Source organism: Oryzias latipes, chromosome 21 (assembly GCF_002234675.1).
Source record: "Oryzias latipes chromosome 21, ASM223467v1".
In the NCBI taxonomy this organism is placed as follows: domain Eukaryota; kingdom Metazoa; phylum Chordata; class Actinopteri; order Beloniformes; family Adrianichthyidae; genus Oryzias; species Oryzias latipes.
This window is the reverse complement of record NC_019879.2, coordinates 9811789-9838669: the sequence shown is the minus strand read 5'-3', so window position 1 is coordinate 9838669 and position 26881 is coordinate 9811789. Positions and strand designations below refer to the sequence as shown.

Here is a 26881-nt window from a genome sequence, read left to right as displayed (position 1 = left end):
TGGCGTGACTGCTAAAAAGTGCCAAGGTGGTTAACCAAAAAATATGACTCCTCTCCCCTAGTCATCTTTTTCCTCACCAGACCATTTGAGCTTTCTTAACCCCCTCCTCCTTTTTTACTTGTCAATCTCCATCTCTGCCTCATCTACCATGACAGATTTCAGCATCATCAAAGAGAGCTTTTCCATTAATGGGCCTTGACCGTGTCTGACTACTATTCTTAAAAACCTCTGCTGCAAGGCACGCTTATTCAAATCTCCCCCTGCACGCCACACCCCAACTTTTCATCTCACCTCACCTCCTTACCATAATCTCCCTTTTTTTTCTCCTCCTACATAAATTTGCCGCTCCTCTCACCTTACAAGAGCCCCCCTCTGTTGTTTGTGGGGACTTGCCTGATAGCCATTAGTGTTACACCCTATTACATCAGTAATGACTGACTGTGAGCTCTAATTAGACATGTGTTAGGCAGAGCTGACTTACCTCCCCGACACCTCCTCCTCCTCCTTCTGTGTTTCTGCAGAGCTGTTACTGTGACTCCATCGCCGTGGCGACACCATTAGCACAGCACCTCCACGAGTTGCAGCCCGAGACTGTTAAAACCATTATGTTCATTACAGACCAATCAGAGGCAAAGGTGTTATGCCTAATTGATAAGCTGAACAATGCGTAAAATCTTGTCTCTAATTGCCCTGAGGGAAAAGGAGAAAGCACCCTGAGAGAAAGAGACAGTGAGAAAATGAAAAGAAGGAGAGCGCGGAAGCGGCTGGCGTGCTAATTTTAAAATCTGATATTTTTCCACTCGAATAATTTAGGCTTACAATATGTCTTCATCCAAACATGCTGCCGATTTTTTTTCCACCCTCTCGAATAATAGGATGTTTCTTCTGGGTTTGTCATCTGTGATAAGATGATTATCTGAAAGGTCTGTGGCACATTGTGAAGAGAGTCTCGCCTTCTCTGCTGGAGTAGGTAATCCTGGGTAATAGCATTATGGACACAGTGTTTTCCTAAAGCCCATGATTATCCTCTGCTGTTTGCTGTGGGATTGACATTGGCCTCCTGGTCTCCCTCTCTCCTCCTCTGCCGACTCCTTTTCTCACTTCCCTCGCTTTGTGTCATCCTGCCTCTGACTCACCACTCCATCAAGCCCTTATATACTCTTCTCCTGCAAGAGTAAGAGATGAAAATAGAGCACATGGAGCAACAAAAGAACAATTTGCTTGTAGACAAGTGTGCCCCAGATATTTGAATGACATGTTTATTCTCTCCTTCAATAAGAAAAAAAAAGAAAGATAATGGCTCTGACGGTTTGGCAGTTTGAGGTCCCGTTCTAACTTCAATGAGGATGAGATATGTTATGCCGTTTTTATAAATGTATGTTTGGCAGCCGGGTCTCAAAATTGCACACTCCAAATCGTCAGCTGACTTCAAATTCTTTCTGGCTTTCAGGTTGTCGCGGTTTGAAGTGTCCTGTTGTGCGGTTTGTGTGTTACAAAGCTAACCTGACCTTCGCCTCAAGCCAATTGGTTCAGACTTCCCTCAATGCTTTTAGGCCTGAACATGATCTTGATCTCTCATTCTCGCTGTCATTCATGCCCCCCCCCCATCTCACTCACCTTACTTTTACTTAGCTCACCACTCGGTGTCAATCCCCTGTGTTTATGTGTCACGCGTTTGCTGCAGAAAGCACAGCAATCTCCTTGACAAGTTCTTGTTTTTTGTTCATGAAAGAGCAGGCCAATTCCCATAAATTGAGTTATCTTGGTTTTATTTATAAAATATGTGCAGATTTTAGAATTTCAAAAATGCGTTTAAGTACTTTTAAAAGACCAAATATGTGTCATCTAAGGCAACAATAGACTTGCCAGCCGCAGAATTCAGGCAGTCAGCTCTAGCAGTGGAGTGGATGCTGCAACTTGATCAAATAATTGATTTATATTCCTACGATCCATCCAGACTGATTTGTCTGAGGCAATTTGGCAACTGAAATATGATGTACATTGATTAATTAATTAATTAATTAATATTGGAAAATACCACTTGGATTGTGTTGCAAGAAATCCAGGGAATCAGGAAAACTTCACCTGTACGGTCAGTAACGAGGTATTTATCTCTGAGTCACTGGTTGGATTTTTGGCTAAAGAACAATTTTAGGCCAGTGAATCGGATCAAAATGAACCAATATCAACGATGAATCGTATTGGCAACCGCAAATTATGATACGAATTGAACCGTTACGCCCCTGTGCAACAGGCAGTGCAGGGAACCATCAGTGGCCTTTTAGATTCATTAACAGTCAGGGAGCTGCTAACTCTGCTCCTGTGTTTGCGAAACAGACCAAACACCAGGCTTTCATTTCAGAGAAGAAATGAATCTGAGAGAAGTAAAGGGAGTGAATGTCAGAGCTGTGAACCTGAGCTTAATCAGGCTTCCATCAAGTTCAGTTTTACACCATGTGTGTGTGTGTCTGTGTGTGTGTGTGTTTCTGCACCTTGAAGCTGTCAGAGCCACATGCTCCCAAGCTGTGCAGCTTCCATATAAACTAAAGCGGATACTCTGCGCCTCACAGCTTGAAGCAATATTTGATGACTTCAGGATCATGCTGCAAGAGAGCTGCATGCCTAAAAATAAAAAATAAAAAAGACAAAGAAACAGCCTTCCAAGTCAATAAGTCCCCGTGTGGACCTTCTTGTCTTTCTCTTGCATCCTTTGCTGTTCCAGGATCAGTAATGGGAGTCAGTATCCAGGAGGAGACAAGGGGGTGCGAGGCTCCTTGCCAAGTCCTCCTCGCCCCTCCTCCTCGAATGCGGCACAGCTGCCTTTCAGAACCCCGCCGCTCCAGCCTATTCATCCTGGAGAGCCAAAAAAAGAAAAAAAAAAGGAAAAAAAGTGGCCATTTAATAGAATACTTGTTTTGTATTGTTGTGTGCCACACAAAAGACGTTCATTATGTTTGGAACGAGCCCCTTTTCGCAGAGAGAAACAATAACTTGGAATTGTCTGTTTTAGAGTGTATAATAAATGTCATTTCTTCTTGTCTCGGCCCCTCAGTGTGTGTTGAGTGGTGGGTTTGGGCACCGGGCATGGATGGCCTTGGCACTCGAGCGGCCAGGCAGTAGTGGGAGTAACGGTCTTACATGGAGCTTTGGAGGGGTTTAGGAAGGCTTTAGGAGCATGAAGCGACAAATCTGCCCACTTTTCTCCGGAGCAAAGGGAAGGAGAAGAAACTGCGTAAGTTTGGATCTGACAATTCCATAGAAGCAAACGTATTTACAATATTTAACTCGTGCGCATTTTGCGTAATTATAAAACACGCAGAGCAATTTTATTGAATGTTTTCCTTATTTGTTTGCACGCATTATGCGCACTGTTTTCCTCGGTTCCGCACAGACGCGATGCGTTTTCTAGCAGCAGGTTGACGTTTCATTCTGGGACAAGTGAGCCCCTCAGGGTTCGGCTGCACAGAGCGCACACTGCTTCTTTTTATGCTACCAGTTGCTCTCCGCTCGACTCCGTTAGATTTTCTTTAAAGTGACATTTACGTATTTGAGGGACCATCACCAAAACACGCAAAATGGAGAAATTTATTTTTTAAACTTTGGGTTTCTTACGCAAAAACTAATTGTCCAGATATGTCGAGAAAATGTATGTTTAAAAAGTTGAAAGGGAAACCAGTTGGGGTAGGCTGGGGTGGGGAGGGGGGGCAAAGCCTTTCACCTGGTTACCAGGCGATCTGTTGAAACTCACCATTGCGCGCGTAGAATCCGGCGGACGCGGGATTGTTGCGCACGGACACGGTTCTCCAGGTTAAAGCTGACAGTTTAAAGAAGAGGAGAAGACATGCAGGTCTTTTTTTACGCACGAGGCTCAATCTGGCAGGGGGTTGGGCGGTTTGGCTAAGCAGCGCGTGGACATGCATTCAAAAACATACCATCATATTTATTGTGATTTGTTGTGGTTCGGCTGGGTGAGGGGTTGGGGGGGGGGGTGGATAACTGCTTTGACCCTTGGCCTCAGTCGCACACCGTCATGACACCGCGCGCACACGGTGTTACAGAAGCTGGCGCACAAAAGGAGCAGGGAGCTTTGAAAAGAGGCTTGTTAAAGGAGGACTGATGGGGGATGACAGAGAAAGTAAGCAGGGGCCACCGGGGGTCTCGCTGTCACTGTAAAGGCTAATCCTGTATGTACAACCCAGAATGCTTTTAACAAAACACAACAATATGCTTATATGTGTTTTTTGTGTAGATATTTTCTTTTTTAAATGTGGATTTCTCTCATCATTTCAGTTATTTAACCTTCATTATAATTGGAATGTGTAGTATCTGCTTATTCGGTTTAGTGCTACAAATCATGCAAAAATCCAAATAGTTTTTTTTTTATAATCGTTTAATTTCACATTTTAAATTTTAAATATGCGAAAGAGAGAAAACCCTATCTCCAGATCTTTTTCTGTTTGTTTTCTGTGTGATGTCTTCACTATCACTCCGCTCCCCGCGGCCCTCATCATGACACTGCCATCCTTCTCGGGCCTTGAGCCACATGGCCTGAAAAGCACTGGAAACGGCTGTTGACCATGGTGACATCCCTTTAACCCCATTACCAAAGACGCACGGATCCGTCCGACTGATCCCGCTCCCCCGGGTCCCAAACAGAGAGCGATCTCAAGCTAAGCTCTAATTAAAATAATAATAAAAAAAATAGCAAAAGAATGATAGAATGATTAAATCGTTAGTCTCACCGCGGGAAGTGGTATTTCGTTTGCGCTTTCAATTAGAGGCTGATTGGGCTTTTCAGGGGAGGTCAGCTGTGAAATCTGGATCATTCCTGCGCAGACTCCAAAGTAAGGAGTGCGCTCCTTTTCAGTGGGACACCTGACTGGATTCAAATAAAGAAGGATTAGTAAAGGTTCAGAAAAAACAAGACCATAATTGAACCTGATGTATAGGGATGGCCTCGTTCTCCTTTACCAGCAGACGGCGATAACATCATGCCGCCAAATCCCCTTCATTAAAAGTCCATCCATCTATATAATGAGAGGGGAGGGAGGAGGGGGGGGTCATCCTCTAGAGAAAAAACATGTGATGAATTTGGTTTGCATAATTCCTCTTCCTGCTATTAAATCAAAATTATCCAGAAACGCATTTTCTCCAACATTGTAGATGATTTTGGAGTAGAAACTAAACCCAAAGCTTTCGGAAAACTTCTTGAAACTGGATAAATGTAGAGAAAAAAGTATGAGACAACAAACAACAACTCTTATCTGGTGCTTTTTTAACAACTAAAAGGGTCTTTTTTAATATGCATTTAAAAATGTCTAAGACGCACTCCTAACGCAACGTGTCCGTTACGTGGCTGCTTATTTGTTATTTTGTCACTGACGCTTAAGAGCCTGTTAGAAATTTTCAAATGTGCTATTTGTGGGACTGACCCTCTTCTCTTGCCTCCTCCTCCTCCTCCTTCTCCTCCTTCAGTGTTTTTTCCCCTCCATGGTAATCCAGTCACCTGACCAAACGCCATGCAAATCACTCCGCTGCTAGAGCCTCATTGGCCGCTTGTGGCTCATTTAACCGCTGTCAGTGCGCATCACATGGCCGCCACTTTAAGCAACTTCTGAACTCCGGCAGGGAAAGTGGCTCCAATGCGCGTTTCTCTGTGTGGACGTGAACCGAGTTCAGCTACTGACAGACTGACAAACTCTCTGGAGAACATTTTGATTTTCCTCTTCTTGGAATAATTCGAACTTCCTCTTCGCTTCGTTTGGGGTCAGTAGAACATCTATCTGTTGTAAAGCCGCAATCAGCCTGTGCGCAGCCAGCCCAGCGAGCGCACCTCTCCGATCGTGAGACAGACTTTTCTCTCTGTTGGTGGTAACGTTTAAAAGCGGGTGAATGTATAGCATGATGATGGAAACGGACCTCCACTCCCCCGGCCACCAGACGAACACGTCCACGGGGCAAACGGGGCCAAACGGTGGCTCCAAAGCCAACCAGGAGCGCGTAAAGAGACCAATGAACGCGTTCATGGTGTGGTCCCGGGGGCAGCGGAGGAAGATGGCACAGGAGAACCCCAAGATGCACAACTCGGAGATCAGTAAGCGGCTTGGCGCGGAGTGGAAGGTGATGTCCGAGGCGGAGAAGCGTCCTTTCATCGACGAGGCGAAGCGGTTGCGCGCCATGCACATGAAAGAACACCCGGATTACAAGTACCGGCCCAGACGGAAGACCAAGACGTTGCTGAAAAAGGACAAGTATTCTCTCGCGGGGGGGCTCCTTTCTGGACCCAGCGGTGGCGCTGGAGTTGGTTTGGGTGTCGGCATGAGTTCATCTGGGGTCGGACAGAGGTTGGAGAGCCCCGGGGGTCACGCGGGTTCCGCCGGTTCCGGCTACGCGCACATGAACGGCTGGGCGAACGGCGCGTACTCGGGGCAGGTGGCTGCAGCCGCGGCGGCCGCTGCGATGATGCAGGAGGCTCAGCTCGCCTACAGCCAGCACCCTGGCAGCGGGGCGCACCACCACCACCACCACTCGCACCACCACCACTCGCACAACCCGCAGCCCATGCACCGCTACGACATGACGGCCCTGCAGTACAGCCCCATCTCGAACTCTCAGAGCTACATGAACGCCTCTCCATCCGGCTACGGCGGGATCACCTACACGCAGCACCAGGGCTCCGGTGTCTCCTCCTCGGCCGCCATGGGCACGTTAGGATCTCTGGTTAAATCGGAGCCAAGCGTAAGCCCCCCCGTCAGCAGCGCGCACTCACGGGGCCCCTGTCCCGGAGACTTGAGGGAGATGATAAGCATGTATTTACCCACCGGGGAGCCCGGGGACCCGTCCATGCAGAGCAGACTCCACGCGCTGCCTCAGCATTACCAGAGCGCCGCGGCGGGGGTGAACGGGACGGTCCCTCTAACGCACATTTAGGACTCCCAGAAGCCCAGAAAACACAGAACCAAATACTGACCTCTTTTCTAAAACGAGCCTCCATCATTTTGTACAGAATGTTTATCATGTAAATGAAATTAACCCATTCATCCCGGCTTTTTTTTAACAGCCACCAGTGGAATTCTCTAAGACATTTATTGTGCGTTCATGTTTTTGTCCATGCCCTCAAAATCTTAGTTGAGGACAAAACACAGGCTTCACCTGGGGGGGGGGGGGGGGGATCTCACAATGTTTCCTTTTACTTCAAGGGGGAGGGAGGGATGCTTGTAACTTATTTTAAAATGACAGAAAGTGTCGTAATCATGAGAAAGTGCTTTAAAAGGTGTGGGCAGAAGAAAAATTACATTCCTTTAATATTTGTGTTCATGCGCAGAAGCCTGTGTCTTAATTCTTGGAAATCTTTTTATTGTAAGACTCTAATTATTGTAAATTGTGAATAATTTCAGTATTTTAAAGGGATCACAGGAAACCGCTGTTGTAATGTTAGCGCTTTTCTGGAAATGAAAAGCTCTGATACTGCAATGAAGAATAAATTTCACAAGATGTTGCTTGGATTCTTAAGAGAGCGGTGTTAGATTGATTATTTTTGTCGGGGTTGTTTTTTTATTATACAACTAAGTGAAACTAAATGACTAAATTAATTATTTTTATTTTATGACGTGCAGCTAAATATAAATTTTATTTTCAAATACCTGGAAAAATTATGTTAATTTTCTCTTGTGCTGAGCTGTTCAACTAAAGTTGACTTTTATTAGAAAGAAGTTTATAGTGGGATAAAGAAATAGTTAGTTTTTTTTTTATTCTTTCCGAATTTTAACGTTAATTATTGATATTTATACCATAATTTTATCTTATGTTTCATCGAACTCTTCACTTTGATATCTGCTTTTTACAAGTTTTCATTTTTAATCATGCAAAAAAACAAACTTAATATCAATAGGATTTGTCTAAGTGTAAAAAACTGAAACTTTCAAATTATAATTACAGCAACAAATTCTTAAGTTATTGTTCTGTTCGTCAGTTTTGACGCGATACAAAACAAAAACAAAAACATGAATTTTTCAAAAAAGGTTTGTATAATCTCACACCTTAAAAATATAAACAAAATAAAATGAAATAGTTTAATTTCAATACTGTTTGGAATGAAAACGAAATAATATTATTTGAATATGAGTCAGAATGACTGCAAAAGTTTGGAGTTGCATGTGATATATTTTATCCCTTTATTGCCTAAAAAACGTTTTATTTGGAAGTCAAGGACAAAAAGAAGAAGAATTCTAACTGTGGATGCATGTAGAACTGCCCTATATATAATTAATTATTTCAAATGTCATAAACAAACAGCTGGTGTTAATATATAGTTAGGTCATTATTGGCGCAGTCACCCGCACTGAAAATATGATCATACTGATCATATTGGGCCTTCTCTTACTGTATTCAATGCATTGTTTTAACAGACTCAATCTCTTTGGATGACATTTTTCTAAAGTTTAGGTAATTAAAAATTGTGAGCAAATTTATTTTAGCAAAATTCTTTAATCCAAACTCCCCAGTGGATTAACTATTTATTAAAACTTTCTCCGTGTTGTGTCTTGAAATTGAAAGTAAAGCCGTTACATTTTAACGCAACTTTGGAGATCATCTCCGCTGCTTGTTATTTTAAAGATCTCTCCAAATCCAAGAAATATCCACTTGCGCACGGATACGGTTAAAAATCAATGATCTTCCTCTAAAAAGTCAAAGGCCCTTTTTTTGCTTTCTTCAAAACTTTCATTAAAAGACAATCTAACCCCTGGGTGCGCGCGCGTAAGCGTTGGCGCGCGGATAAATCTTTTGAAGTAAATCACAGGAACAATGCTGGATTTCAGCTTTCTAGATGCGTGAAGAAACTGCATCGATGGGTCTGTTTCTGTACTCCACGCGCGCGCGCTGTGATGCAGAGGAGGAACTCCTCGCGCGCTTTGCATCTCTCTTATCTGCTGATGTGAAGAGATGCGGATTAAAGGCTGAAAGCGCGGAGAGGCGGAGCGCGTCACGGCGCATCGCCAGGCTAAAAAGAGGAGCGTTCTGGCAAATTTAACCCTCATAAATTACACCTCGAGGTGGAAGACGGATGGTGTCAGCGCGCAGCAGAGCTTCGACTGGTCCTGCGCATAAACTCTTGCGCGCTTTTGCGCACGCGTGTTCAGCTGACCGGCAATAAATCTCTCCACCTCGCGTCTCTTATCTTGTAGTCACCGATATATTCCGGGCTAGGAGGCCATCAGCAGCAGCGCACAAGCGCATGTTGGTAAAGCCCCGATCCTTTGCACTCCCTGTCCTAAATGGGGATAATTAGCGTCACTTTATCACGCCTCTGCATATTTTCTCCGCGTCGCTCCCCCCCTCTTTCCCTAAAAAATTACCAAGCAGCCTGCTCTTGTCGCCCGCTCTGTCACAGAAGATTATGGAGACAGATTGCACAGAGCGAATGTGCCGGGCGAGATTAGCACGGAATAGAGAAAGCAACTGGGCCAATGAATTTCTCGGAAGGGCCTTATCGTGCAATTACACGTTGACATGTTTAACAATCTTGCTGCCTCTTAATCCTGCAGTGCTGCTCTATCTGCCCACAGCCGCTGCGCGCTACGCGGGTGCACAGACCTAATGCACCGAAACGCAATACAAATAAAAGTTCAAGAGAAATTGCTTTATTTCCCAACTTTGTCCAGCCTTGTAAGGTATTTTGGCTCCTATTTTGTTGTTGCTGGAATAGTTTTGCGCCCTAGCTCTATTGAACAAAATAAGAAATACAATAAAAGAAAAGAAAAATGCTCAAACCATCTCCAACCTTTTTTAATGCGTAATTTCCAAAATGGCATCAACAAATTGGAGTTCAACGCAGGCTTCCCCATCTGCCTGCCTGCCCCCCCTCTCCCGTCCCCTCCCCCGTCTCCCCTGCCTGGCTGTACATGGACGCCTGTGTGGGAGTGATTGTGGCGCGCCACTGTAGGAATTTGGCATCGTCCGTGGGTTGGAGAGCCGCCCCACGCTGAGTCCCATTCAGCGGCCAGCGCGCTGTGAGGTTGGGAAGTTTCATTCAGCCGTACAACTCAATGGCCCCCACAAAGGCGATTACAAGCCCCAGCGCACTCCTTGTAGGGACCTGGGAGCGACGCAGGTGCGAGGGGTCGGGGGGGGGGGGGGGGTAGCCCCGTCAGAGGGCTGATAAAAGCGGGACAGGGCTGAGGCCACACAAAACTAACTTTTTTCTGGAGGAAGGAGGAGAAAAGAGGAAAGAGGAAGAAAAATACATCTGGAAAGAGGAACAAGTTTAGGTAAATGAGTCATGCTGAGAAGTAAATGTACAAATGTTCAATTTATTGTAGAATATCAAATTATCCAGTGAGACAATCACACTCAGACAACCTATATAGATCTGATTGAAAGCAAGCTGTTTCCCAAATCTTAGCTCATCTATTTTCAGATATTTCAATGTTGACCTTTTGAGAAAAGGAAAAAAAAGCAAAAGGTCAGAGGGGGACTCTTTCGAATTTGTCAAAACACTTAGCAGCTGAGACTTAAAGATATAAGGCCATAGTGAAAATACATTTTTGTAGTCAAGAACACTGAGTAAACAGCAAATGACTGTGAAGTTTCTTTACCAAAGCTGATCTTTTCCTCAATAAAAGTGTTGGCGATGTTTTTTTTTGTCTCTGACATTTTTGTGCTTTACATAGATTTACTTAAGTGCAAGACTTGAAATTGTTAATCTAAGTGGAGTCTTTTTCTAAAATATAGTCTGCACACAGACGGTCTGGGTTGGAAAACACAAAACAATACGGATAACCAAAAAAAGCTGCCAGTGACAAGTTCTGCCCTTTATTCAGACAGAAATGACACCTGGCTGCACCTCTAACACATCTGAATGTCAGATTAAAACTCAGTGTTCTGCCAGTTCAAGCAAGAGATGCAGAAACCTCTAATCCGGTGCATCATGGCCCTTCTTTCAAGCTTCCTGGCAATCAGGCATTCTGTGTTTTTGCTCCGTAAATACACCTTTAATGATGGAGTGAAGTGTGACTCCAAACACTGGATGGAAGTTTCTGGCTTCGGAGCAGCTTTACTGTGGTCTTTCTAATTTAACTGACGCCCACAAAGGTGTCAGCGAAACAGTAATGTAATTTTTTTGCGTCATAAAATATGTAAGGTGATTGGATTTTCACCTTTTCTGAGTAGGTCGACCTCAGTCTTCAGCCACACATTTGGACTTTAAGCTTGTATGTAAAGTTACTTTCTCAAAAAAAAAAAGAAAAAAGAGAATCTCAGCAGAATTAAGTCTCCTAAAATACATCTAATTTTAAGCCGTGTTACACAGCCACTGCATATTTGTACATTTTATACGTATGAAATTTCAGTCTTTCATGATACATACGTGATATACATAATTTATAAGTCTTTATTGCATTCATCGATGTGTGCAGATGTCCGCTGAAGGTTTCGGCCAACAGATCTTTATGTGAATTTAGTTTTGACTGTTCCAAATGTTTGGTCTGTTAAGAATTACGCAAATTATGCCTATTTTACGTAGTATACACAATTATTCCATATATCTTACTGTGGGTGACACACTTTCAAATTAAATCACTTTCAAATTACATAGCTGACGCAAGAATCATTAATGAATTGTATATAAATAATCATGCACGGTTCAGGTTCTACCTTGATTTACGTGTTCGTGGTTCATTCATACTTCTTCTGTGGTTTTAACGTGGTTCATTTGTGATTCATCTGTGAAAATTTCACACAAAGACCAGAACTTTACTCACTTTTTCCCCGTACATTCACGTATGACCAATTTTCGACTGTGCAAAGTGTGCAATATGTGCAAAATGTAGGTAGTGGCTGTGTGACATGTCCTTTAAATTCAAACCTTTAAATATGTATTATAATAAAATGGATGTAAATTTGTATAAAGTAACTTAAAAGGTTTCAGAAATTGCGTAAGTTCTACTTGCTGCCCAGTTGTTTGACTGAATCCTACTCAATAACACTGAAATCTGATTCAGTTTAGACTTAAGTTTATGTTTGCATCCAAATAAAAAGGATAACTTTTGTTGGTTAAAAGAACAAAACGATATGTAGTAAAAAAAAATGTATATATACATGCAAATATATATTAGCATATGGTAAAGGTTTGGTTTGATTTGATTTGATTTATTGATTTATTTCAAGCATTGTAGTCAAAGCAATAAAGCATTTACAAATATTTATCATACTCATTACAGAAATGATAAAATGCATAGATTAAAAAAACAGAAAATAATACAAAAAAGACACTTAAATCACATTTGCTTAATTTAATACAGTGATCATTAGCTAAAGTCAAGTAGAGCTTGATTTATTGCTTGAAAGGGAGTGGGAAGAAGCGATCTTATGTAATCCCACCCCTACTGCATTAATTCATTTTATAGTTTTACATCGTTTTTGTAATCCTATTCTGATCAGATAGATTCTTTTCAAGTAACAAAATCCAGTGCCTAGTAATGATTGATAATCTTCAGAAAGCATTCATTCGTGATTTCAGTAAAGAGTAACAGTAACCGTTATGTAATAATCATTGATTATTGTTAGAACACATTATCACATTAAAGCAGTTATTGCTACACATAGATGAAGTAAGGAAAATCAATAGCTTGTTAATTTCCAATAACAAATCTAGCCTTCTTCATTGGTCAAATTCAGTATTCCCATGAAGTTTTTTGAGCTCATGTGTTGATCAAACTCTGTGCTGTGCTGTGCTGTGCTGAAAAAATGCAAATAAGTAAAAACAAAAACAGCTGCATCTCGGACTTTACAAGCCTCGGGTGGGAGGAAGGAGGAGTCCCGGGAGAAAACCAACGCATGCGGGCGAACATGCAAACTCCACACAGAAAGGTCCCCCATTGGTGTTCTGTTTCAGGTCCCCCAGCTGGGACTTGAACCACGGGCGTTCTTGCTGTGCGACAAGAGTGCTAACCACTGCACTCTTGCCTCATGACTCAAAAAGAAAACTTACAACTGTGAGGCACAGAGGTAATGATTTGATCTGCTTTCTATCCAATATCATGAAATATTTAGACAGACTTATCTGTTTGATGGGTTAGAGTTGACTGAATTTCTAACAGCTGAGCTTGTTTTTTTTTTTGAGAAATACAAAAAAACAAAAATCTAGAAATTGTGTCGCCTCAATCCAGGGGTGGAGCTACAAAGGGTCAAAGGGTCATTATTGGCAAAGATGAAGAAACCATCATTCCAACCTTCTTTAAGCATTGCCAAAATACCAAAAGCAATACGTTTTAATTATTTTTTCTTTCATGTTTTGCCCCCCTTCAAAAGTCTTCTGCCCCTGCCCTCCCATACACAAACACACAAATAAAATGTTTTAGCTCCGCCCCTGCCTCAATCTAAATCAAGGAAAATTTGACATTTCTTTTATTTGTTGTATATTTTTTTTCAATTACAGAACAATTGAAAAAACACAATAGCACATATGGCAGTGCTCTTCCTCATGCTGTTTATGAGTCATCAAGGTGATCAGGGCTTTTAATTCTATAAATTTTAAGGAATTGTACTTAACAGAGGGAATGTTCTTTTCCTCCCTAAAGATGCATCAACAAATTCTTTAAATCTTAAAGCCCACGAAACAGCAGCAGAAAAATCCAAAGATTCTTGTACCACAGTGACAGACCATAACAATTACTGCTACATTTTGTTTCAGGCGGCATGAAAAAGTTGCTAGAAGGAAAATAATAACACAAAAGTTTATTACACCACATCTCACTGTAGTTCAGGTTTTGGAACAAAGTTGTGAAGCAATTGCCAGTTCCTTCTTTTAAAAAAATCTTACAGCTGGTTCCAAATTTCATGGTTTTTAAGCTCTCCCCTCATCTTCTTAGAGGAATGAGATCACTTTAGGACCATTATTTTTAAAACATTTAGAATTTTCAGGTGATCATTTTTCTGGACTTTTCTGTTATGATTTAAAGGATTCAATCTTTTCTTTTCACATTTTTACTGAATAGATTATTATAGATCTTAACATTCATGATCCCATTTTCTTGAAAGAGTTCTAGTCCTGATAAACAGTACAGCCTCATGCCCGGTTCTCCATGTGAGAGGAGGATCTTCTATTTGTTAATCTACGTACACACCGGGATTTGAACAATCATTCAAGTAGGTGATAAACACACCTTCTTGAACGCTCGTTTAGCTCATGGTGTTCACACTGAACAAGCAGGAAGGGGACTTTTCTTTTTTTCTACTGTTTACTTGCGCATGTACCTACAGTTGGAAGAGGCTTAATGTGAAATGTTGAAGCGCTGCAAATCTGGTGAATCTTGCTCCAGGCTTTTTTTTTTTCTTTTTGTAGTGATGCATTTTTCCTGAAGAGACTTTGCTCCAGACCTTTGTGTGTACATTGGAATGTTACTAAAGAAAATGAGAAAATTTAACAAATGAGATAAAAGACACACTTATTCAGCTATTTTCATTCAACCACTGAAAGTGTGACCTGCTTGCTTCTGATTTTAACAGCCGGTCACCTTCAGGTCTGAGTTCGGGTAATCCTAAATGCACTAAGCTTAATATTTGCAGAAAATTTAATGAATGTTAAAAAGCAGCAGAGACATTCTGTCTTAAAATGTGAATGGTTTTGCCTCTTGTGAAGCATTAATTCCACATAAACACACTGAATGGATTCATTGTAGTTTTAAGTCTTGCTGTTCTAAAAGCTTGAAATCATTTTCGACTAAATTTGACTTTTGGTTTGCACATAAATCAAGTTTCCAGAGCTGCTCTTTTTTTAATCGCTAGAACAGTTTTGAAAATTAGGAGCATCCTGTCTCTGATTGACCCAGAGATAAATGCATTTGCTACTTTAAGATGACAGTATTACTGCACCACTTAAAAATGGAATTATTTTTTCAAAATATTACAAATATATTTTACCATAAAGTTAAATTAAAACACAAGTTTTGCCCGAAAACAGAAATTTACTCTCTGCAAATAAAATCGTCAATATAAAAAAGGAGAAAAACTACAATAATGTTGTGCCTGATGCAAAATCTCCACCTTTTTTTTTTTCTTTCAGCTTGTCCCATCAGGGGTCGCCACAGTGAAGCATCCTTTCAGTCGCGGATGAGTTGCATGGTTATCTTGGCAATGTTTTATGCCGGATGCCCTTCCTGACGCAACCCTCTCAAGGTAGCTGGGCTTGGGACCGGCACAGAAGTAGTGAAGGGAAATAGGGAGCAGCCCGGATTCGAGCCCTGGTTTCACGGATGGAAGGTGCTGTAAACCAGCACAAGCTAAACTGGCTCCATGCAAAATCTCCACCTTAAACTTTAAAAATTGTATAAATACAACTTTAACATTTGTGTAATAATAATTAAAACATGTTTTGGTGACCTTAAAGAACCTGACAGAGACTGGACTAACATTGGTCAAAGGAAGAGAGATAAAAACAGAAAGAAGAGAACTTTGAATGCTAGAACTTGTAGACTTAAAATAAACCTTATTGCTTCTCCAATTGGTTCAAGAACAGATTATTAAACTGTCTTTAAATGTCCCAAACGTTAAAAAACAACTTTAGAAGATGCTAAACTCTTTAGCGAACATGTTCAATGCTCCCAATCTGAAGCTCTGTAATCAGGTAAACACTTCAAAAACAGACATTAATTGATTTAGTTGTCTGCAAATGGATGCATCAGAAGGGAGCGGAGCAGGGAGCTTGTGGCCCGTCCAGCATATTTTTTACATGGCAAATAAACTCTTTTTCAATCGGCATTTTTTCATCTGTCCCTGATTCACAACAATTTAAACAAAGAAATACTCAGAAATGCAATTTTAAGATTAATTTTTTTTATATTTGTCTTCGGTCATCAGAAATATGCAACAAGAGCATGTTAAAAACACAATTTTCCTCAGAGTGGATCTTAAAAGCTTGGAAGCAGAGTTCATGGTGTATTAAAAAAACAACTGAGTGGAAATTTATGAAGTGACTTGTCAGTTCAGGTCACAAGTCTGAAGAGTTGTAGTATATAATGTTGAAAGTTTTTAAGGTGGTTATGGCTGAGGGGTAGATGAGGCAAAACCTCCCAAAAATGGCTCATAAGGTTTTGTTATTAACTCAGGAGGAGGTTTTAAACATATTGGTAAGGCAGATCGAAAGAGATGGGAAGGATGTGCAGCAGGTCAGGATGATTAAGAATGGCGAAAGAAGAGCGTTCATAGGTGAAAGTGATAGAATCATTTTACAGGTTGATGATCGCGATTAATGAAGGCGTTAGATATAAAGAAAGTAGAAGTTTTGGCTAGGTGGGCACCGCAATTCTTGAATTGAGAAGGCCCCAAAAGCATGGAGACAAAGTGAGATGATACCAATTTTTTTTTTAAAGTTGAAAAGCAAAATGAAGTTATTGGAGAGAATAGTGGAAGCTAGGCTGGGGTCAGAAGTGAGCACATATGAGCAAAAATTTGGTTTAAAGCCAAGCAAATAAACTACTGATGGAATATTTGCTTTGAGGATGTTTCTGGAGTAAAACAGAGAAGATCAGGACATGGAAAAAGTCTGTGACAGGATACAGAGAGAGAAGCTGTGGTTTGGATGAGGTAGTGGTTCAGGACATATGAGAGCTGTAAGACAGTGATGAGATGTGCTGTAGGTGCGACAGAGAAGTTCAAGGTGGAGGTGGGACTACATGAAGGATCAGCTTTGACCACCTTCTTGTTCACTGTGATGATAGACAGACTAACAGATGAGGTTAGACAGGAATCTCTGTGGATCATGATGTTTGCAGATGATGCTGTGATCTTTAGTGAGAGCGGGGAGCAAGAGGGGGATCTCACTTGATCTGGAAAGTAAAGGAGAGAAGACATGTGAGACATGTAGATAAATAAAAGTAACCCAAGAGGCGATGAGGTAACAGGGAACATAGGTGGACCCTTAAGCTCTAAGGGTCAACAGTCCAGCAACACTGGAAAAGAGGCGTGTGCAAGCAGGTTAGAATGGGTGAAAGTGTCAGGTGTGATGTGTGACAAAAGAGTGTCAACAGGAATCAGGTATACAAAGACAGTGACGAGACTGGTGAGGCTAAAAGGTTTATACAGAGTTGCTGATGAAAAGACAGGAGTTAAAGCTGGAGGCAGCAGAGGTGAAGATCTGGAGCTCCTCTCTGGGAGGATGAATAAAGACAGAGGGACGGCTCACATTAGAAGTTTTGGAGATAAACGGAAATATCACTGACAGGATCTTGAGGTCAGAGCTGTCAGAGTTCCACAGGAGGACTGAAGAAATGTATGGGTGTGGTAAAAAGGGCGGTGGACTTAGTTGATTTGAGTGAAGAGGATGAAGAAGATAGGGTTACATGGAAGCAGATGATTGGCTATAACAACCCCTGGAGGGAACCGGGAGGATCTCTGACCTGGATTGAGCTTTTATTAATTTTATTCATGTAGTAAATGCAAATGTTTTGTTTTTTCTTAAGCTCTATGTTGCAATTTCTGATGCAAGGTTGCGTTTAAGTCACGTTAATTATTAAAAACAGGGTTGGCTTAATAGTTTCAGCTTTTGTCCTTGTTAATGACCCTCCTTTGGTAGATTTAAGTCCGTGGTTTCAGTTACTCTGTGTCAGGTCCTTTGTCTCGTCACCTTTTGGGTTCGTGTCAATTTCAAGATTAGTCTTTTATCAGTTTAGTCAAGTTCAGCTTCTGTTCTTAGTGGTTCTTCTTGTGATCGGTTTCAGTTAGGCGAACAAGATATTTGAAGAGACTCAAAGAGCGTAAAGAAACTGAAGTTTTGAGGCAGTTTTGACCCAGCACTTTGCAACAGTGTATTTCTCAGGTTTGGTCAGAAACTCAGACCCAATTTACGGCATGATTTTAGGAAGTAAATAAATCACTTTTTTTTTGGCACAAAAATATTAAAAAATTTTAACCCATTGAAATGAACTGTTAAGGTGTGTAAGACTAGGAACTGGCAGCAAAGGAGCCAAAACACAGCAGCCCAGGCTTGGTGACAGAAACTTGAAAATTTCACAAATACACTTGAACATGATAAAATCAAAGGGCCAATCTGCACACCCACAATGTACATTTTGTGCATATTGCACAAATGACAATTGGTCATAAGTGAATATAGGTGGAAAAAGTGAGAAAAGTTTTGGTCTTCATGTGGAATTTTCACAGATATATCAGGAATAAACTACAGAAGTACGAATGAACCAAACAAAGAGCACGTAAATCAATGTAAACTATGAACCGTGCGTGATTATTTTGCTGTTTATCTGCAATTCAATGGTGACTCATGCGTCAATTACGCAAATTGAACGTGATCTGTGCACTGTATACGCAATATAAAAGTTATACATCGGTGGTACATGCGTGAAAAGTCAGTTAGACATATGTGGAACGGTCGTGAAAAAACACAAGTTTGCGTATTAAAGTGGTTAAAACTAATGCCTAAAGATACTCTAATGAAAATCCTAATTTTGTTGTTTTTAACATGCTCTTGTGGTATTTTTCTGATGATAGAGGATAAATGTAGAAAAAATTAAGATTAAAATTGCGTATTTCTTTATTCAAATTGTTGTTACTCAGGAGCAGATGAAAAAATGCTGTTTGAAAAAGATTGTATTTGTGAAAGTAGAAAGTACGCTTGGCACGCCACAAGCTTCCTGCGCCGCTCCAGTCTGATGCAACCACTTGTAGACGACTAGATTCATGTACATCTTTGTTTTCCACTTCTGAGCTGATATCCACTCAGAACCGTACGGCTGTATACCTGCAATATTGATCACCATTTTTGTTGTACCGCTAACGTTAGGTTGATGTTGTGAGGGGCTGTAAGCTAGCAGGAGAGAGCGTGAGCAGATGGGTAAACGGGAGAGGGAGTTGCTCCATGCCAACTGTCCCGCCTAGTACTCAGAAGCAAATTTATAATAAACTCCTGTCGCTCTGCAGAAAATACATGTCCTAGAAAACAACACAGGTTTTTGATTTTGGCTTAAAACCACACAATCATAATTAAAAGACCACTGCGGAACAATTTTACAATAGATCCAAAGATGATCGGAGTGGGACTTTAATCTTTTTTGTAGATTAAATCAGAATTGATTTTTACGATTTATAAATGTAAGTTACTTTTAAGGATTAGATAATGCTGTAAAGTTAGGTGTAACCCTTGTGCTATCCTAGGAACTTTACCATTGGGAGTTGGCTCATCTAGACCCACTAGACAGTCGTCTGAATCTTTTTTTCTTCAATGATTTGTGATCTTCACTGGTGTCCATGGATTACATGAAATCTTTCCACCTTTATCCACCTTTGTTACGGTAGGGAGAACATGTCAATGTAAGGGTGGGGTCATCTAAGATAGCACAAGGGTTAAAAGGTTTTTATTTCACTAAATTCCAGATGAAACACAACTCAAATTTTCTATTTCCACAGACAAATCCATATAATTTCAATCCCTATTTTGTGCTATTTTAATCCTCAAACACATCTAAACTTGTTAGAACAGAAGACAATGTAAAGCTAGCAAAGAAGTCAGACACAAGAAAGTAAAACAAGAAAATGAGTCATGTTTTGAAAGTGGGACAAATGGCACAGATTATTAAAACTGCAGTTAAGGCTTCAATACTTTGGTTAGTTTTTCAATTTATAAAAGTGAGTTTTGATAATTTGTGCGTTCCCCATAATAAAAAATGTGCAAATCAGTACGTGGTGTATAAACATGAATCAATCTTTTATAAAATATGTTGGGCTGATGTCAGTCTCTGTGTGATCACAGAATATAAAACTTCAGATTTAAAATAGTTTTTAAGTCTACAAAAGGTAAAAAGGAAAAAAATAAATGTAATTATTCATTGTTTCTTGCGTTTGAATGAATTTTTTTATTTAAATTAATCCCCTCAAAAACTAAAACCTGCTTTGTTCAGACAATTTTAAAATTACATCTTTGTGTCAAACACAACAACACCAGGTTCTGTGACCTGTTTTGGGATTCTAGACATTTTGCTGTTATTAAAACACATAATATCTATTTTTTCTTCTACTCCTTTTTTTTTAAACATTTATAGCTTAAACAATAAAAAATTTCAGTGTAAGAATTAAACTTTTGACAAAAAATTTACCGAAAATATGTATTTTAGATCAGTGACTCTATCTATTTCAACGAAATAATTTCAAGTGCTTAACAATAAAAACCGTAGAGGAATGAGACTGTAGAATCAATGCAATATTTCATTCTGTGGATTCATTTTTGAACTTTTACAGACTTCAAATTCTGATAAGTTTGCCAAGAACATCATGGCATGAAATAGCAAAAACTAAGGCTAATTAAACTGTGCTAAAATGAGACATAAACCATCTTTAAACTAAACATTACTACAAATTACTTAGTGAATCACACGCCCACATGGTTGGCAGGGCTTCAAACTAAAAGAGAGGGGCCTGCACGCTCATTATAGTAATATTTAAAGCTCAGTTTTTCCAGGTATCACACAAAATCCTAGTTTTTAAAATTTTATTTTGACTGCTGGAAATTACTTTAGTTTTTCAATATATAAAGTTATGGTCTCTGTAAATTTGTTTAGATTTGAAAAATATAATGTTTTTTTATTATTTGTATTGCTTTTTAAATTTTAGCTGTGATCTTTATTATCTTTTTGCAATGAGGGATTTGCTGATGTGATTTGTACATCAGGGCCAGCATAGAGCTTAAAATGAATCCCGAAATTCAATCTTCTAAAAGCTGAAAGTAGCTCACTGTTTAAATTGTAGTCGCTGCTGACTCATCCTAACTTAGAACTTCTGCATTTCTTGCCCTCATGAAGACCTGCACAAGTCCGCCGGATGCTGTGAAGGATTTCTGCTTCTCCTGGTCAAGCCTTGACTATCAAAGCGGTGCTGTGGGGGGTTAATGAGGGGTCAAAGGGTTCAGATAAGAAACAGCAGTTTTTATGGCACCTTCTGCAACCTGCAGCACCCTGATAGCTGTTTAAAGCGGCCGACCTTTAACCTGCAGCGGGTCAAGTGATCCACAGCCTGGGTCGTTTAGATAGGTCAGATTGGAACAAGTGAAGGATTTGTGTGCCACGGCGAAACGTCCAAAAAGGCACAGATGAATTGTTCGTAATGATTCCAGCCTGATTTGTTTTGCTTGTAAAGCCGGGGGATTGATATCAGTTATCAGGATGTTTAACGCCGTATAAATTTGATTCATTCTGTTATTGATCTGATGTTTTACAGGTGCACTAAACACAGCTTATTGTGAGAGAAACACTTTATATGATAGCTGTATCAAACTGCTGGCTATTTTTCGGCGTCGTTTAATATAAATCAATACCGTCTGTTTATGCATTTCTCTGTCTTTCTCTCCTCCAGGAAAGTGACCATCAAAGTCATTTCCAGTGGATCACAGAGGGCCGACTGTGATGCACAGATAGCACCTTGTCTCATCCACTGGCAGGCCGTCATTACGCCAAACACCAGGAGAGACGGCTGCTGTGGGCAAGAAGACCTTTAGGAAAATGTCAGCACCTCCAGTTTTCACCATTTAACTCTTCCCTCTGCAGCACTACCTGCTCTAAACCCTTTAATTACACTATCTGTTTTTTGTGTTTGTATCCGAGTGATTTCAGAGCATGTGGGGCTTTTTTTTAAATGCATCCTTGCTGGGAAAAAGGTCCTTTGTTTAGCCAGTCTCAGAAGAAAAAAAAAATTCAAACAGAACCAGAAGGGACAGCTTTCCAGTCTTTATATCCTCAGTGCTTTTTCTGTTATTTTTGTACATTTTCAAGTGTGTCTAATGTGACGTCTGGCCGCAGAAGAGGACACTTGAGGAGATCCAGCTTTCTTTAATTTGAATCACTGATGCTTTTTTTTTTTGTTCCTATTTGGCCGTGATCCACAGTGTAAATTTTTCCGTTGGAGGGAAACCAAAAAAAAAAATGCAGTGAATGAAAGCATTGAGGCCTCTTTCTGTAGCTATAAATAGCACTTTTAATAATGCATGTCATGCCAATTTTAGCATTGATTTGTGACTAAAAGGAACATACTAAATATTGAGAGAAGTAATGTTGTTTGTCACTCATTTGTTCACTTGTTAGCTTAAAAAAATCCAATGAATAAAAGTTTTCCTTCTTGCCTAAAAATGTGCTGTCCTTCATTTGTTTTAAAGGTTTGGGGAAAATGTTTAACATTTGAGCAATGTGATAAATCCAAAAGCTTAAATTCACCTTTAGTTATTTTATCATTCCTCCAAAGTAATTGATTTTAGGCAGGTTGAGTTGTGTGATGTGCAAAAAAACCACATAGCCAAGGAATAAAAAATAATTGACTTAAAAACTGCCAGTATTCTAACCTTGCTCCATTTATTTTTCTTTTCCACCAAAGCATGTGGCAAACATAAAAAGCAGGCTCATAACAGAAAACCCACAATCAAAAGTGATTTTTTTTTCTCCAAATATTTCAGCTTCTCATTGTCAGCTGAATGCCAGGCTATCCAGACAGACGGTGAACGGACATCGCCGAGCCATGTACACAGACAAGATAATGAGTATCTCAGGTGACTACATGCAGTGATTACCAGGTTGTTATATAGAAATTATATCCCATAAACATCCTAAACTCCGTCTCTGTGCACACCCCCTGTTCAGACACGGAGCACACGCTCACAAATGCATACTCTCGACAGATCCTTGGTTATCACACCCTTCCAGATTGTTCTCAACTACTTATGGAAAACACACACACATCTCAAGATGTGGCCACTCTTGCCAATACGATCCCAGCGTTAAGAACAGTTGTTGCTGTCGTGTGTGTTTGTGTGTTTTTCTTTTTTTTTTAGCATCTCTAAATTCCTTGCGTTGCTAAGGTGCTTTGGGAGGGGATTAACAAAGGCTGGCGCCGATGAGCAAGCCTTGCAGATTTTCAACTAGCAGAAAAAAGACAAAGAAAGAGGGGGAAACAAGGAGGGAAAAGACGGCGGGTTGGACAACAGGGAAAAGGCAGTCAGAGCTTGTGTAAGCATGATGACATGAGAGAGTAAAGAGGTACAGCCCGGATGAGTGAAAGAGAGCAGAAACAGGTAAATGTGAGGCCTTAAAGACCCACGTTGATGAAAATTGTGTTTTTGGTGCTTTTAACAGGTTCTTGTAGCATTTTTCGGATGTTGGAGGACATATATAAAAAAAATGAAGTTCAAAATTGCCTTTCCGATTATTTCTTTATTCAAATCAATCTCAATCAGGGGCAGAAAAAAGGTGTAACACAGAAGAGGCCACAAGCTCCCTGCTCCATTCTGATGCATCCAGTCGCAGAAAAATAGATCCATGAACGTCTTTGTTTTTCTCGTCTGAGATGGTATTTGGGTCAAAACTGTACGGCTGGATAGCTCTAATATTGCTCACCATTTCTGTTGCAACAGTAATGTTAGGTGGGGGTGTTAGGGGCTGTAAGCTAGCGGGTGTGAGCAGATGGGCGATGGGCTTGCTCCACCAGCCTCTCTCCCAACTCAGAAGTGAAATTCTAATAAACTACTGCTGCTCTGCAGAAACTATGTCCTAGAAAACAATACAGTTTTTTTTTACATTTTGGCTAAAAAAAATCATTATCATGATCAAAAGATCGCTGGGAACACTTTTACAACAGATCAAAAGATGATCATCTGATGTGATTTTAAGTTCTGCAAAAAAAAAAAAAAAAAGTTAAAAAAAACTTTATTGCTTTATTTTTCATCTCATTTTCCCTCTTCCTCCCAAAAGCAACAGTTTGACAGCATCTCTTTCTGTCACAGCTTCAAACAGCTGGGAGACTGAGGCGCCTGGAGCAGCGGCGTCTCAGGTGAATGTCTCTCAGCGTGTCCTTGATGACACTCTTCTGCTTTCTCCCATCTTGCTGCTTTTAATGAGTTCAGCGGGGGGTGGGGGGTGCAGCACAAGCAGCTTAGCCACATTTACCAATTATTGACCCGTCCTCTGAGCCGTTCCTCTAATAACTCTGCAGCTGGAAAATGGGACATTAACACAAGCCTGACTTTCATTTTCACAGAATCCCCGGACGCGTCCTCAGACTAAATCTGACTGTTTTTCTAGGAGGGAAATCTCCATTAGCCGGCGCACTGCGGGGAGGGAGGTTTGCATGCATTTCTTTGAATCCCCTCCTCGGGCTCAGTTTCTCAGGTAGAGTGTAACTGGATATGGCCTGTTTGTGGAATACAAGGCACTTGACCAAGGGCCAGCACTGCTTCCCCCTCCTCTCCCTCCCCTATCCATCCACTACCTAGGTCAGGTTACCCCTCAACCCCCTACAACCCCTCCTCTTTGTGGTGGCAGGTAAGGTGTTTTGAAGTCCCATCAGAGTTTAAAGATGTTTAAAAGCATGTGTTTGTTGGTTTACCGGGCAGGTGATTGTGAGTCTTTCTGGGCCCGCCTGGGCCGTGTTGGCTAATGTAACTGGGTTGGCTGAGGTGCCAGGGCGGCTGTCTTTCAACCGCCAATCCCTTAGAACTACTCATCTGATCAGGCTGGATACTGCGCTTCGCGGCTGCCGGGGTCACACAATCCAACCCCGGGGTCAAGCAGCTAATTACACATCTCTGTGTCTTCTGTCTCTGTCACCGCCGCAGAGATGTGGACGACAAGGTGAGAAGGAGCCAGAGAAAGAAGTGAAAAAACTAGAATACCGACTCAGATATCAAAAGGTCAAAATCGAGAATAACTAAGTCTTTTTCATTTCAAAGAAGGAGAGTGGGAGTTTTAAAAAAAAAACTAAAAATAACTTGTCATTTTCAACCTTTGGCAACTGAAAAAAAGAAAAATACCTTAAAAGCCATGCAAGTAAATATGGTTACTCAAGGAAGAGACTTAAACGCCTTCTAAAGGCTTTCTTTGATTATCCAGCTATCACTGCAGGCAGAGCCGGAGGGGTTGAACGGTGCTGTGCGCCGGCAAAAGTTTCAACACACACTCAGAAATGTATACATCAAAAGTAAGAAGCAAAATCACTATTATATTACATTAGGCTGTGGGTTCATTAATCACAAATGCGAGGGCTTCTCAGCTAGCGTAGAAAATAATCAAAAAAGGGGACATTAATCACATGCATGAACAGCAGTAGTTACACCTGTGACAAAGCCATCTGATTTAAACGTGTTGCTCCAGCCTGTGTTAATGATGCCACCCAGGGGCAGGCAAAGCAACCTCTCTGCCATCACTGAAACAATAATGCACTAACTATGAAGCCATTCTTTTTGGTGTTATGAAGGAGTATGCTGATGCACATCGCGCAGAGGTCAGTGGGTGTTGCTGCAATTACCAGTCGCAGCTTTTTCCTCACAGCTTGACCACCAGGCTTTTCACTCACAGCATTGAAATGTCTGCAGAAATTAGTCACGCTTAATACTTTCAAGCCATTTTTCCCTCTGATAAATAGATCATCAATTTAAAACAACAACAGGAGAAAAGGTTCTGTTGTAGTGGTTTTGATTTTGTACAGGAGCAAAGTCTCAATATAATCTATGTGCATATGGCAAACCTTATGGCAAACATGATGAAGGTTGAGGTCTGCAGAAACGGCAGAAATCCTCGTGTGCATGTGTGCTTACACTGCCCTCTTTTGAATGCACCGCAGCGTGTCCCGCTCCTCTGCTGCTGCTACAGAGAAATTAGCATTTTAACACCGTTCAGGTCACAGTGATTAAAAACACAAATAAATTACATTTTCAGCACAAACTACATTTTTTAAAAAGCAAAGAGAACACAAAAGCAGTTTCCTTTTTTGATGGACACATTCTTTTAAACAAATTAGGTGGGGGGGAAAAACATTAAAAAAAGCATAAATTATTCATTGTTTTTTCTCAACAGTTTGATTATTTACATTTAAATTAAAAGAACTTTTGGATGATTAGGTTGTGTACCAACAACAAAATTTTTAACAGATAGTATTGATGCATTTATTTTAAAAAGAACAATTTGCTTCTAATAATAAAAAAATACCACAAGATATTAAAAAAATGTTTGCAATTTACTTAGTTAAACTGTAGTTTCCTGTTTTGTTAGCAAAAATGAATAATTAGGTCAAAATAAGCAGACTATTTGCATATAAGCAGCAATCAAACAAAACAAGATAATAATAATAATAACAATACATTGAATTTTCATATTAAAGAGCAAAAAATTAAAAGACTATTACAACAGTAAAAGTAGAATTTGGCATGGCTTTACTAAGGACCTAAAATTATCTTAAATTAGTTTGAATAGTTTGAATTTTCTTCTTTAAAATACCTCTGATTAAGGAATTTGCTGAATTATAATAAAAAAAATAGTCTCTTTTTTATATACTTGTTCTCACATCTTTTAAAAAACAGTCAAAGTCCCAAAAGTTCCTTCTTTCAAAAATTATGTCAGTGAATTTTCTCCTTAGTAACTTTATATTTGAGAGCCTTCAGACGGTAGTTTTCAAACATGGTGCTCTTCTGAAGCGTTATCACAGAGTAAAACGATGGGAATGCGACTAAATGCTGCAGCCCAGTTTGGTTTAAATTTTTACAATAAATAGAAAAATTGAATATAAGTAACTCATTAAACTTTTTCCATGCGTTTTTTTATTTACACAAGTCACTATCTAAACATTTCTTAGATGGACCTTCAGTCAAAAGAGTGGATGTTTTTCAAAGAGTCCAAACCCCAACGACCTGCCCTGACAAAAGGGAAACCAAAGAGCTGTCCTAATTAACAGCTGGGACGAGAGAAGGGAGGAGACGATCGACAGAGTGGAGGACTGAAAATCGAAATGATGACAGCTTTATTAACAAAGCTGCTGACCCCTTTGCTGTTTGTTTGAAGGATTTGGTTAATTTCACAAGTTCTCCTAAGGTTCTGTAACAAACCTGTTCATTGTTTTGCTCCTG

General features: G+C 40.4%; 1 protein-coding gene and 1 long non-coding RNA gene across 2 annotated transcripts in view; both read left to right on the top strand.

Moving 5' to 3' along the window:
• The window catches only part of LOC111946746, a 98899-nt gene extending 76775 nt beyond the window's left edge, over window positions 1–22124 (top strand). Inside the window, exon 3 of the long non-coding RNA XR_002872491.1 lies at window positions 21355–22124. This is a non-coding gene — a long non-coding RNA (uncharacterized LOC111946746). The remainder of the gene's footprint in view (window positions 1–21354) is intronic.
• sox1 (SRY-box 1) lies at window positions 5893–6930 on the top strand. Its single transcript, NM_001164865.1, is given in 3 exon segments — window positions 5893–6454; window positions 6488–6507; window positions 6544–6930. Coding segments are annotated over 3 exon segments (969 nt in total).
• Window positions 22125–26881: the final 4757 nt, after the last annotated feature.